The sequence below is a fragment of the Diabrotica virgifera genome, chromosome 8, assembly GCF_917563875.1.
Source record: "Diabrotica virgifera virgifera chromosome 8, PGI_DIABVI_V3a".
In the NCBI taxonomy this organism is placed as follows: Eukaryota; Metazoa; Arthropoda; class Insecta; order Coleoptera; family Chrysomelidae; genus Diabrotica; species Diabrotica virgifera.
The window spans coordinates 144,817,562-144,832,634 of NC_065450.1; the positions used below are offsets into that span (position 1 = coordinate 144,817,562).

Sequence of the window (15,073 nt, forward strand, 5' to 3'; positions counted from 1 at the left end):
AATTTGAGGTTATGTACACTCGACCTATGGGTCCATAAAAAATGGACGTGTTTTGTAAAAGCCTTAGCTACACGTGTGAATTTTTTGAAATTTCTAAATCAATTGCAACCCAACTAAAAAAAATTAAATCTAAAAATCTACGTTTTTGGCTGTGGCGGGAGGGGTAAGGGGGGTGGCGAGCTAAAAATCCGCGTTATCTCATTTTTTAGTTGCATAGAACGTAAAAAAATTAATAATATTGAATTCTGGGAGTGAGGGCATTTTGCCTATCTTAACGGGGGGTACCCTTTATAAAGACGACCTAGATACATCATTCATACATGAATGCATTCACTTAAAGGGTCATTTGGATACCACAATAAAATCACCATTTGTCACCAATCGTCATGCAATTTTTTACATTCGATTCGAGAGAGTGTCGAGCAATTTTGTGAACTAAATTGATCTCTGGCAAAATTTTTGTGCATGATAAAATTCATTTTCAAAGTGCATCTCGAAGAGATGGAAACTGAAAAATTTAGAACTCAGGAATTATTGAAGGAAATGAGTTCAATTTTTATACTTGAAGGTTTTGGAGGTCACTGAACACGAATTTCATGACGGCGATGGTCTCCGAAGTACCTGGTGCCCAAGGTGGAACTCGTCGCCTGGGACGATCGAAAAATTCGCGAAATGAAGATTGGCTCGAAAAAGTGAAAAATATGTGTTTAATATTTTTTAAAAATCTGTCGAACGACACTAAACACGACCCAACCCCCATTCCACCCCCTGCAGGTGGGGTGGGGGTAAGTTAAAAATTGCTTACGTAAAAATAAGCTTTTATTCGAGACATTTTTTCGATTGTGGATAGGTGGCGCTATAATCGGAAAAACGGTTTATCGTGATACCATAGGTAAATTATAGAAACGGTCTAATATCTCGAGAAACACACTTCCAAATAAAAAACCAAAAAATACGTATTTAATATTTTTCAAGATCCTATCAAATAACATCAAACACGACCCTCCCCTCCAACCCCCGGAGGTGGGAAGGGGGGTAACTTTAAAATCAAATAGGAATCCCCATGTTTTATTGCAGATTTGGATTCCTCATGAAAAAATAAGTAACATTTATTCGAAACATTTTTTGGAATTGTTGATAGATGGCGCTATTAAATAGTGTTTTTCCGATTATAGCGCCATCTATCCATAATTCGATAAAATGTCTCGAATAAAAGCTACTTATTTTTACGTAAGGAATCCAAATCTGCAATAAAAAAATGGGGCTCCTATTTAAGATTTTAAAGTTACCCCCCCCCCCTCCCCTCCAGGGGTGGAGTGAAGTGGAGAGTCGTGTTTAGTGTCATTCGATATATTTTTAAAAAATATTGAACACGTATTCTTTGGTTTTTTATTTGGAAGTGTTTTTCTTGAGATATTAGACCGTTTCTATAATTTACCTAGGTATAGTATCAAGTATCACGATAAATCGTTTTTTCCGATTATAGCGCTATCTATCCACAATTCGAAAAAATGTCTCGAACAAAAGTTGCTTATTTTTACGTAAGCAATCCAAATCTGTAATAACAATAAATGGGGTTTCCATTTAAGATTTTAAAGGACACGACCCCTTTTAAAGGTCGTGTTTAGTGTCATTCGATAGATTTTTGAAAAATATTGAACACGTATTTTTCAGTTTTGTGTTAAGTGACCTCCAAAATCCCCAAGTATAAAAATTGAACTTATTTCCGTCAAAATTTCCTGAGTTCTAAATTTTTCATTTTCCATCTCTTCGAGATGCACTTTGAAAATGCATTTTCATATGCACAAAAAATTTTTGCCGGAGATCAATTTAGTTCACAAAATTTCTTGACACTCTCCAATCGAATGCAAAAAGTTGCATGACTATTCATCTTACTACACAAAATTCCTAGGTTTTGGGCTTTTTCAGAAGAAAAGAAGAGTGGATTGAAAGATATTTTTCCTAATTTTGGCATTGCTTTGTGCATTTATTTGTGCATCCCAATTACCAACGTGTCCGCTGAAAGGTCATTTTAGAAAATGTCAAGAATTAAAAATAATTTCCTATCAAGTATGACGCAAGAACATCTTAACAATATGTCGATTTAGTCCATAGAAAGTGACGTAACAAAGGCGATAAATTATGACGACATTATAGATGATTTTGCCAAAGAAAAATCAAGAAAGAACTCTCTTATGTGATCAAACTGGAATGACAATGTTTTTTGTTATATGTAATTATGTACATAAACATCGTAGTTTAAATCCATTTTTAGTGTATTATTATTTTTTAGATTAATTCTGCTTGCAATTTTTTTTCGCAAATATGGTACATGTTTGAAGTGCGGCTACTAGAGAATTTCTTAGGCCGTCAATTGACCTAAATGCGGCCCTGAGTACGCATCAGGTAGCGTTACTTCTGGTGAAAGGCGATCTCCCAAAATCATGACGTGAGGTGTTCGAAGAGACTCCGTGGCCATGTGACAGGTTGCCCCATCCTGCTGAAACCATTGTTGATTTTAGTCTTGGGCCATTTTCGCGACCTTTTCCGTATGTCCCAAAATAGTACTCCACGATAAAAAAATTTTCTGCAAAGCTGAGAACCATCCGGAAGCACCTAACATTAACACGGCATTCACATATCGCACCTCCGCTCAAAGAGTGTCATAACTCAAAAAATTTTAAAATCGGTTTTATTGCACCAACAGTTTAATACAACTATAAACTCCTATCTCACAAAGTGTCACGTCTATGGGTCAAATATTTAACGTTAGATGACACTAGTGTCATTATACGATTATCCAAAGTCAACGACGCACCGAACACAAATAGTGTCACATGTCAACTTGTGCAAAGCATTTGTCCATCTAATAGTCGAAGCAATAAAGCACTGAACCTCCGAAAAGAAAACGACAAGACGAATCTTAATAATTCTTTTTGCATTCGATTCGTGAATGCGCCATGAAACTTAGTGACCCGGAGCCATGATAAAATATTGAAAAACTGCATACAAAAAATGCATTCTTAAAGTGCATCTCAAACAGACAATAAAAAAAATTCAGAACTCGTCAATTATCGGCGGAAATGAGTTCAATTTTGTTACTCGGGGGTTTTGGGGTCGCTGAAAACGAATATGACGTCAAAAGTGATCTCTAGAGTACCTGGTGCCCAGGGTACCTACTGTGTACCTCGTCTTGTGGATTTTTCGGCAAATTCATTAAAAATTAGTCAAAAATCATTACTCGGGGGTTTTTGGGGCCGCTAACGACGAATATGACATCGGAAGTAATTTCCGGAGTACCTGGTGCCCAGGCTACCTATTGTTTACCTCGTCTTGTGGAGTTTTCGGCAAAAAATTTATTAAAAAATTAGTCAAAAATAATTACTCGGGTGTTTTTGGGGACGCTAACGACGAATATGACATCGGAAGCGATCTCCGGAATACCTGGTGCCCAGGGTACCTACTTCTTATGGATTTTTCGGCAAATTCATTAAAAAATTAGCCAAAAATCATTACTCGGGGGTTTTTGGGTCGCTGACGACGAATATGACATCGGAAGTGCTCTACGGAGTACTTGGTACACAGGGTACCTACTGTTAACCTCGTTTTCTGAAGTTTTTGGCAAATCCATTAAAAAATTAGTCAACATTCATTACTCAGGGGTTTTTGGGGGTCTCTGACGACGAATATGACATCGGAAGTGATCTGCGGTGTACCTGGTGCCCAGAGTACCTATTGTTTATTTCGTGACTAATGATTTTTGACTAATTTTTTAATGAATTTACCGAAAATTCCAGAAAACGAGGTAAACAGTAGTAGGTACCCTGGGTACCAGGTACTCCGCAGATCACTTCCTATATCATATTCGTCGTCAGCGACCCAAAAACCCCCTAAGTAATGATTTTTGGCTAATTTTTTAATGAATTGCTGAAAACTCCATAAGAAGTAGGTACCCTGGACACCAGGTATTCCGGAGATCGCTTCCGATGTCATATTCGTCGTTAGCGATCCCAAAAACCCCCGAGTAATTATTTTTGACTAATTTTTTAATAAATTTTTTGCCGAAAACTCCTTAAGAGAGGTAAACAGTAGGTACCCTGGGCACCAGGTACTAATAAAATCACCTCCGATGTCATATTCGTCGTTAGTGGCCCTAAAAAAACCCCGAGTAATGATTTTTAACTCATTTTTAATTATGTAATTTGCCGAAAGCTTCACAAGACGAGGTAAACAGTAGGTACCCTGGGCACCAGGTACACCGGAATCACTTTTGACGTCATATTAGTTTTCAGCGACCCCAAAAATCCCCAAGTAACAAAATTGAACTCATTTCCGCCGATAATTGACGAGTTCTGAATTGTTTTTATTGTCTGTTTGAGATGTACTTTAAGAATGCATTTTTTGTATGCAGTTTTTCAATATTACATATATCATGGATCCGGGTCACAAAGTTTCCTGGCGCATTCACGAATCGAATGCAAAAAGAATTATTAAGATCCGTCTTGTCCTTTTTTTTTCGGAGGTAAGGCCGATTTTAGTGCTTTATTGCTTCGTCTATAACAAGGGTGGCCAAACTGTGGCTCTTTGAAGGACTATTTGTGGCTCTCGATAAATGGACCTGATTTACTTTTAATTTTTGTTTTTCAAAATGTCTTAAATTACTGACAACAAATATAAAAGACTAAGTGTAACATCAGGACTTGGACAAGGAGAACCTTTATCACTGTTGTAATTTGGCCTTAGAATATGTAATAAGTAAAATATCATCTGAGCTGACGGGGATTTGCGAATCGAGGATCAAAACTATTGTTGTCATTTGCTGATGATATAGGTGCAGCATGGGCGCCCATATTCATGGGCAGGGGGGGGGGGCCGTGCCCCCCCAGCTTTTCGGGTGCTGTTAACTATATATGGTTATTTAAAGTATACAAAATATAATGTGCAACATCTTCACGTCTGCCCCCCCCCCTGAAAATTTTTATATGGGCGCCAGTGAGGTGCAGTCACTCAATCTACACAAGAGACGTGAGAGAGTTGTTTTCACAACTCGAGGAGAAAACAGGTAGTCTGGGCCTTCAAATAAATGAAGAGAAGACGAAATACATGCTAATAACCAAAAGCCAAGACCAAGGAGTTAGGCAGAACATAACTATTAATGGCCACAATTTGGAATTGGTAAAAAATACATATGGCGGTAATCACACATGACAACTACATCTGAGGCCTATAGAATCAAAACCTGCTAGATCCATGTGTTGAAATTTTGTCAGGAGACTAAAAGAACATTAAAAATGTAAATTTTCCAAAAAGTCACGGTACTTTTCAATCAAACGGGCATCACTAAATATCATAAAATGGCACACTAATTTGTAATTTTTCTGCACGCCCGTTACATCTTCAGAAATTTGTACTTAGTCTAGATTTAGCAGAACGAAAAATTTAGGATTTAGTAAGTTTTGATTCCTATGGGCTCATCTAAAAAGAGGTCTCAGCAAGGATAGTTGCGTGGAATAGAACATTATACTCCCTACCATCATTATTAAGATCTAGGCAGCTAAAAAGACAATCTAAATTAAGACTGTATAGCTAATTATTCGGTAAGATAAGATGGGCAGTTCATGTGGTAAATCAGATCAAGACAGAGTGTTAAAGACGGTGTTTTTTGAAAGACGATAGAAGATAAGTAGGCAGTCCCAGAAAAAGATGGAAGGATGATGAAGAATCGAAGTATCCTGAATTAGCAAAGACTGCTTGTAGCATTATTTGAATAATTTGAAACAACGATGTTAACCATTTTATTTCACTTTAAAATTCGTGAAATCCAAACAGTGAGAGAAAAATTTAATACCTTCTGTACACTTTTTAGATAATTGTTTAATTGGGGCTCTCGAAACATTTCAAATTTTGAAAAATGGCTCGGACTATCAAGGAGCTTGGCCACCCCTGGTCTATAAGATGTGTATAAAGCGTAGTTTGTCGAGTTAAGACAGTATATGTGATTACTTTATTCAAAACAATCTGCGTATGTGCTCAAGAAAAGTGACACATTTATCACTTATTTATCTTTCTTTTTGCAGTATTTTGTGTTTAATGTTGTTACTTGTATTTAAAGATACATCATTAAAAAGTATAAGTCTGTTAACCAGATAATAATAATGATATTATATTCTGTACTGCAAGTGTCACTTTTGATAAATAATATTTCGTAAATTTTTCGTTATTTTATCTGTATAGTGTCACAACTCGAAAAAAAATTTAATATTTTTAATACAGTAAAACCTCGATACAACGGACTAATTGGGGGGACGGGGTGTCCGTTAAAGCCGAAAGTCCGTTATATAAAAATAGGTTAAAAATAAGTCAGATCATTTAGAAATGTGTCCGCATTTTGTTATAATAAAAAGTTTATTGAAATTCTTTGTAAAATACAACGTTTGGGATCCACGGGGACCCCGTTGTTATGCAATGTATGTTAGTAAAGGCAGGGTTAAGTAGGTATGTATGTATAATATTAACAGGACGTTTTTAATTTTTTTACATTTGACCTTATTTTTGGTCCGTTATATCCGAAGTCCGTTATATCGAGGTTTTACTGTATATTTAATACACTATTTTATAGAGCTTTAAAAACCATTGTAACTGACTAAAATAGTTATTATTCTAATTCTAATAGTTTTTGAATTAAACCCGAAAATGTTGTAGGACAAACTTTAAATGTCGTTTTCTCGCTTTTTTGCTTTTTTGACTTATGTTTGAGCGTAGGTGCGATATATCATAACGACATTCGGAAACTATTCATTACGTTTCGATGCATAACACATACAGATTTAAGGCATACGCATTTCAGTACTGTTTATTTTGCCGTATACGGTATACCGTATATGTATACATTTAACACTTCCGCTGCGGAAGCCACCGTTTGGTGGCTTTCTGGTTGTCAACCCGGGTGGACAACCCCATTTGGCGTTATCTGTGTTTTGCATATGCCAGGGGTGCCAAACTGTTCGAACCATATGCGGCTATTCGAAAGATTATTTGTGGCTCTCAATAAGTGTAGGTACTCGAGTTACTTTTCATTTTTGTATTACATATTATGTATATTTTAAAAAAATTAATATCAGTACTTTTGTATTGTTACGATATATTATTGTAAAATTATTGTAAATAAATGTTGCGTAAATATTTAATTGTGATAATAATAGCCAAAACAGTAAGTGTAATTTCTATAGCTATAGATCTTCAATAACGACATATAAATTAGAGAAAAGATTTTAACTATGATAAGTAAACTCAAAAGAGAGGTTCACACCAAATAGACGCGAACCAAAATAGTGACAACTCTACCTTATCGATAATAGTCTAAGAGAAGTGCAGGGTAAATTAAAGATGGGTTAAAAAATGTATGTATGTCTTTGTACTCATTTTATAATGCTCAAAAAATTACGGGATCTTTTATAATTCTCGTATTAAAGTTGCGCGTGAAGTTAGGCGTGTTAATGACAGTAGCGATTTTGGGGGCGACCCACACCAAATAATGTCACTATAAAAATCACCAGATTCATCTTCTTTTTTGGTTGACCATGTCAGTCTTCGACGGTAGCCCAGTAATCAGTATCGGACAACTTATAAGACTAATAACAATTAGCTAAATAGTTCAAAAAACCAGTTTTTTATATAAATGTAGACTAAAAATCTAAAAATTAAAGAAGTAACTCAGAAAACATAAAAAATCGCCGTTATAACTTGATTAACCTTTGAATTTTAAATGTCAATAGTGTCAAAATTTCATAATTTATTGGAGTAAACTTGCCTGCGGTTGGACCAATTACAAACAAGCCTTACAGCCGGTAAATTTGTATTACTCCTAGTTTAAAAACGAGGATAGATTTTCCCTTTCTGTTCCGTTTGGGGTTAAAAAGATAAATTGTGATGAATTTTAGAAACCCAATTGGAAAAATATCGTGAAAAACCCATAGATACGAAAAATATCGTTAATAAATTAATTATTTAAAATTTTCAACTTCACAATATGTATTTATCATATGATTAACACATTCACGGACACTACTGCATATGAAGTCATTTACTCCATAAGATGACGTGGGTACATGTGAAACGTGTGCGTGAATGTGTTAACATCAAATTGTGAGATCCGAAAATGCCAGGTGAAGGCGCTAGGTGTCGCGTCAGTCATGCACGGAGCGAATATGCTATCAAAAAAGTTCATTCCGCACTGATAAACGTTCAGAAATAAAGTTCCGCAGCGAAAGTGTTAAAATATTACTGATCAACTTGAAAAAAAAAACTAAAATAGAATGAATCAAAAGAAATTTTAAAAAAAAGTTTACTTTAGCAATGTAATTTGGATCAGCTGGTATGGCTCCACATAAAGGAGGTGGTTTTTCTCCAATTTTTCCAACATAAAGGGGTAGAGTCTGAGCAGAACTATATAGCATTTTCATCCATATTCCTTTTCTTAAAGATTCCTTATTTGAAGCAATCCTAGCCTAAAATATTACAGTTTTCTTTTTTATTTCACTAAAATCAACGAACTACACATAGTATTTAATACACAAATATATTCCTTGCATATGTGTTTATTAATAAACAATAATGGCCCTTGTTCCCTTATAATCACTGTTTGAATGGTATAGTCAATTTTAGATTTAAAGTGAACATGCCACCTTGACTTCTAAAGTAAAAAAATTATTGGAGGTGTTAAGTCACAATGACGACCTCTCGTGGATTTCGGCGGAACTAAAATTGAGGGTGTTTTCTTCTTTTTCTTTTTATTTGCCTGCTATAATGGGGGTTTTTAATGTCAAATCGTTGTCAAATTTTGAAATTTCAAACGCGCGAAAAAAGGTTCATTGTTTACATTTACAAATTGGTGGCTAATAAAATGATTAACATGGAATCTTCACGTCTCAATAAAGGTTGGCGTCAATGTTGTATAGAAACTTGTAAAAAATCTGCTGATGGAGTACAACTGCCTTACAGGGCTTTTCATTCACAGTCATTTGTTTCTAGCTTCTGTCATATGTCGTATAATTCGTGTATATTAATATTATACACAGAGTATACAACATATGACAGAAGCTCGAAACAAACGACAATCGATGAAAAGCCCTATTGTCCAGTTAAAAAAACGGAGCAAGTATTATGGATCGAAGCTTGTGGTTTAAGCAAAAATATCAAGTATTTTTATATTTGCAGTGACCACTTTAAAGAAGACGATTACATTACTACATGACTACATGTAATTTATCCTGGTCCTGGTCCTCCGATGAATAGAGGGTTGGGCTGAAGGTTAACTACCTCCTCCTAGAAAAACTACGAGTTATGAATGTGAAAGGAAGAAAAGCCGGACTGATCAAACGACGACGACTGTGCGAGAAAAAGGAATACGATTTGAGGGTTGCGACATGGAATATTCGAACCATGTATAGATTGGGAGCTCTCCAAAATCTCTTAAATTAACTAAATAGATACAAAATAGACATAACTGCCATACAAGAAATGAGGTGGATTGGAAACAATATAATGGAAAAAAGAAGCCACACGATTTTCTACAGCTGCGATCCTAAAGATCACGTCTTGGGCACTGGATTCATAGTAAACAAGAGAGTAAAACATACTATAAGAGATTTCAGAGCAATTAGCCCCAGAATGTGCATTTTAAGAGTTAAAGGACGTTTCTTTAATTACAGTCTAATTAATGCGCATGCCCCGACAGAAGAAAAAGAAGATGAAACTAAAGAAGAGTTTTATGATGAACTAGAGTCCGCATATCAGTCATGCCCAAAAAATGATATAAAAATAATCTATGGAGACCTAAACGCCAAAGTTGGAAGAGAACAGCAATTCCAACCCACAATAGGTAGGCACAGTATCCATGAGCAATCAAATGACAATGGCAATAGGTTAATAAACCTAGCAAGATCGCTTAACATGGTGATTGCTAGCACATACTTCGCTCGCAAAGATATACACAAGGGTACCTGGAAGTCCCCAGATGGAATGACAGTAAATATGATAGATCATGTTATTGTAGACTCGAGACACCAATCGAATATAATAAACGTCCGCACCAGAAGAGGGGCAAATGCGGATTCTGATCACTACCTGGTCGAAAGTAGAGTAAGGGCTAGAATTTCAAACATCAAAAAGGAAAGAGGCTCTAAACATGAACGATACAAGGTAGAAGGACTCAAAGAAACAAACAAAAATAAAGAGTATAAAGAAAAGATAAGCATCAAACTAGAAAACAGACCAAAACATGAAAACCCAAATAAGGAGTGGGAAGAGTGCAGAGAAATCATAAAAGAGACAGCTAAAGAAGTGTTAGGCATAGAAGGTAAAGAAAGAAGAACAAGAACGAATGACTGGTTTGACGAAGAATGTCAGATTATAACAGACAGAAAAAACAGAGCATATTTACTGATGCAACAGGGGCACAGAACCCGACAAGCAGAGGAAGAATATAAACAACTACGCAGAGAAGAAAAGAAAACTCACCGAAGAAAAAAGAGAGAATATATGAACAAAGAACTTCAGGAACTGCAAGAACTAAGTAGATCGACAGAGACAAGAAAATTTTATCAGAAACTGAACAAAAGCAGAAAAGACTTCAAACCGAGAACGACGATGTGTAGAGATAAGGAAGGTAATATATTGACAGAACAGCAAGAGATACTAAGAAGATGGACAGAACATTTTACGGAAAAGCTTGAAGGAGATGGGAGTGAGACGAACCCTGATATACCATTAGACCAAGCAGACAACAGAGAAAAGAGTCCACCAACAATAGCCGAGATTAGAACAGCAGTAGACAAATTAAAGAACAATAAATCACCGGGATCGGATCAAGTAGCATCGGAATTACTGAAGGAAGGAGGAGACGCACTACAGAAAACAATACATGTATTGATAACAAAGATATGGTCAAATAAACAGCTACCAGCGGAGTGGAATAGTGGTATTATTGTACCATTACATAAAAAAGGGAATCAGTTAGAATGTGGAAACTACCGTGGAATCACGCTGCTGAATGCAGCATACAAAATAATGTCCAACGTCATTTATGAAAGACTTAGACCACACGCTGAAAAAAATAGTTGGCAGGTACCAAAGTGGCTTCTGTAGACAGAAGTCAACAATAGACCAGATATTTGTTCTGCGACAGATCCTTGAAAAAACAAGTGAACATAACATCGACACATATCATCTCTTCATAGACTTCGAAAGCGCATATGACAATATAAACCGAGAATTCTTAATAAAAGCAATGAAAGAATTTAATATACCAACACAACTAATAGAACTGATAAAAGAATCTCTAAAAGTAGAAAGTAAAATCCGGATACAAAACGAACTAACGGAAACAATAGATGTGAAAAAGGGACTACGCCAGGGAGACGCTCTATCATGCATCTTGTTCAACATTGTACTCGAGAAAATAATGAGGGACACAACAGTCAATACTCGAGGAACAATAATTAATAAAAGCGTGCAAATACTAGCATCTGCAGATGATGTTGACATAATCGCAAGATCAAGAAGAGAAATGATAGAGGCATTCAATCAAATAGAACGAGCTGCACAAAATAGTGGCCTGAAAATCAACCAGAACAAAACAAAATATATGCAGGTAAGTAAAAACACAGAAATAAGGCAGCCACAAAATATAACAATAGGAGAATACAACATTGAGGGGGTAAAAAACTTTACATACTTGGGATCCCTAGTCACATCTGATAATAACGTAGCAGAGGAAGTGAAGAGGCGAATATTTTTTATTGCCAATAAAAGTTATCATGGCTTAATTCGGCAACTAAGATCAGACAACGTCGCAAGGAAAACAAAATGCCAAATATACAAAACCCTAATAAGACCGGTACTCACATACGGCTCAGAAACCTGGACACTCACTAAAAGAGAGGAAACATTGCTAGCCACCTTTGAAAGAAAAATCTTGCGACACATATATAAGGGCACAAAAGAAAATGGAATTTGGCGAAGAAGGTACAACTTTGAACTATACGAAATATACCAGGATCCAGATATCATAACATTCATTAAAATAGGACGGCTGCGTTGGATGGGACATGTAGAAAGAATGGAAGAAGGCGAAATACCAAACAAAATATTCAAACAGATGCCAGTAGGAAAAAGAACAAGAGGAAGACCGAAGCTGAGATATTTAGATAAATAGAAAATGATATAAAAACCTTAAAAATAAAAAACTGGAGAAAAACAGCACGAAACAGATCAGAGTGGAGAAGAATCCTGGAACAGGCCAAGACCCAGAAAGGGCTGTCGAGCCAATGATGATGATGATGATGACATGTAATTTATATTAATGATACTTATCTTTATACTAAGCAGATATGTACACAGTGTACCTATTTAGATCAAAATCCTTTAAAATATCTTGAGGAGTTTTGTTCAAATCAATACAATCATCGCAATAAGTATTTTGGCAAATTATTGATTGTTTCATCTACAATTTCGACAATGTTTGAATACTCGGATTCATTGTTCAATCACAGCGTGTAATGATACGCGGAACACACATCGACACTTGGAACCGTGCGATTCTCTCAAATCGCGCAGATGCCCCCACCCAGTTCCACCTCTCCGAAACAACACCGGCACACGGATATTTAAGGAGTCGAAAGCAGAGATCCGACAGTCCTGAAACGACAACTACCTCAATCTTCAGATATATTGTTTTCAGAATGAACATTTTGATTTTGTTCAATCACAGCGGCTTCAAAACCATGTTAATAATTTTATATTAGCCACAAATTTGTAAAAATAAACACTAAATATTTTTTCGCGCGTTTGAAACTTCAAAATCTGACAACGATTTCACATTAATAACCCCAATTACAGCAGACCAATAAAAAGAAAAACACCCTCAACTTTAGTTCCGTCGAAATCCGCGAGAGGTCGTCATTGTGACTTAACACCTCCAATAGACTAAGTATTCGCTATGAGCTTCGCTGGTATCACCAACTAGCGGATTACGAGTGCAACTTTTGTCGGAAATTTAATAAGAAAATTATTGCGAATAATAGCAAATAATTGTTTCAAATTTATTATTTAATTCTTATCGTGTAATATTTACAATGTAAAGAAGTTATTAGATTATTTTTTTTAAGATGTTGCTTATTATTTTGACGTATTGACTGGCGAATATTAGTTTCCTTCTTTCCTACTTCTGATACTTTGACAATTATCGTGTAGATGGCGCTTAGATTAATAGATTAATTATATTTTTCTACAACCGTGTTAAAAATGCTACTTTAAGGCACTAGTACTTTAAAAATTTTAAGGCACTGCAGTTAAAAGTGAATTGTCAAATTGTGAAACGTCAAAATATTTATATTTCATTTATTAACATTAATATTAATAGTACAACTTGCGCAATTTAAAAAAGGTGATTTAAAAGGTTTTTTAAAATTTAATTTAAACTGTATTATTGCATTTTTAACACGTTTGTAGAAAAAAAACTATTAAAATTTGTTAGAATATACAACAATAAAAGTAGATGGTATTCTATAGTTGTTATGATTTACGTATAGACAGTTTTGATGTAATGTCAAGAAAAATATAAAAATGGAATGTCAGTCAAGTTCAAGTAAAAGTTTTTGTAGGTATTGTCCTGTAATTGAGAATGAATAAATTATAATTGTTGATATATAAGACGCTTGTAGAAAAAATATTGTATGATATACGTGTTAAAAAGTACATTTTTAAGGCACTCATGTGAATTGCTCATGAAACTTTCACATGCGTGCCTTAAAATTGTACTTTTAACACTTATATCTTAAATAACTATTAAATGTAAAAAAAAACAAATTTTGATATTTAAAACGTAAGTATATTTAAGGTGAAAATATATGCCACAGCTTTGGGCAACTAATATTTTTTCCTATTAATGTTTTAAATTAATAACTTTGACATTTATGTCAAATTTCCAGCAAACGTTCACTGACTTGTCACTACTGGCGCTCACGAACTTTTAAATATCCCCTCTACCTACGAGCTCACAGCGGATAAGTGAAATTTGCTAATCATTTTAGGCACGACATGAGCCTATAACTTTAATAGTAGAACCTAAAATAAAACGTATGAAAATTGTGCCGCCACTTTTTATAGTACGTTCCTTGGCGGTAAAATAATGCAAGACCTATAGATTTTAAAGAAACGCTTAGTTTGGCATGAAATTTGGCATACACATAAGTAACATGTCAAAAAAAGTGATATTGTGCCGATGTGCGCTTTTGACATGGGGGTGAGTTTCACCCCTTCCCGAGGGTGAAAAAATATACGTTCAAAATAAATCTGGAAATGGATAAACTGACTAATTCTAAGCAACTTTTGTTCTCTAGCACTTTTTCGCTAAGTTTATACTTTTCGAGTTATTTGCAAGCAAATATGTGTTCATTTTTCAACAAAACAAACACGTTTTTAGACGTTTTTTGCAAATAACTCATGTTATTGAAAACAAGGATTTTTATCAAAAATATAGCCCATAAAAATGTTAAAAAAAATGGGGTATGTATCAGATTCCTAGATCCAGTAAAGGAAGAGTTGTAACTAATGAAAAATAGGTTCATACTCCCCAAATTCCAAATCGAATATTTCAACGTGAAATAATAAAAAATTAAGCACTTTTTGGGGTAATCTGATTAAAACTTTTTTAAAGTCTTAAAAAATCTTTATTTTCGTTTTTTAAAAAAGTTTCTAGCAATAAAAGTAAAGAAGTTACGCTCAAAATAAAGTTATTTCCTTTTTTTTTTGGTAAAAAAAATGTGAAAATCACCGCCTAATTAGCCTCCCAAATTAAATGAATCGTTACCACTTCACAAGTTGCTTTACACGTGTATGTATTGTTTATATTATCTGTAAGTTTCATCGGTTCAAAGTGCTTAGTTTTGAAGGGGCTGTAGTTGAAAATACTTAAATTAGTCAATAATCACGAGTGTATGCAAATTTTGAACAGCCATATCTTAACCAATTTTTACTTTCCAGAAAAACAAAAAATTTAAAATATCCAGAAAAG

General features: G+C 34.9%; 2 protein-coding genes across 3 annotated transcripts in view; one reads left to right on the forward strand and one right to left on the reverse strand.

Moving 5' to 3' along the window:
- Positions 1-15,073, forward strand: part of LOC126889350 (lanC-like protein 3 homolog) — a 228,725-nt gene that overhangs the window by 164,044 nt on the left and 49,608 nt on the right. The window lies entirely within an intron of this gene.
- Positions 1-15,073, reverse strand: part of LOC126889351 (SAGA-associated factor 29) — a 63,066-nt gene that overhangs the window by 35,445 nt on the left and 12,548 nt on the right. Inside the window, exon 4 of one of the 2 annotated variants that reach the window (XM_050657593.1) lies at positions 8,349-8,507. The exons of the other annotated variant lie outside the window; for it this stretch is intronic. Coding sequence (XP_050513550.1) covers positions 8,349-8,507 — 159 coding nt within the window. The remainder of the gene's footprint in view (positions 1-8,348; positions 8,508-15,073) is intronic. 2 annotated transcript variants of the gene reach the window in all.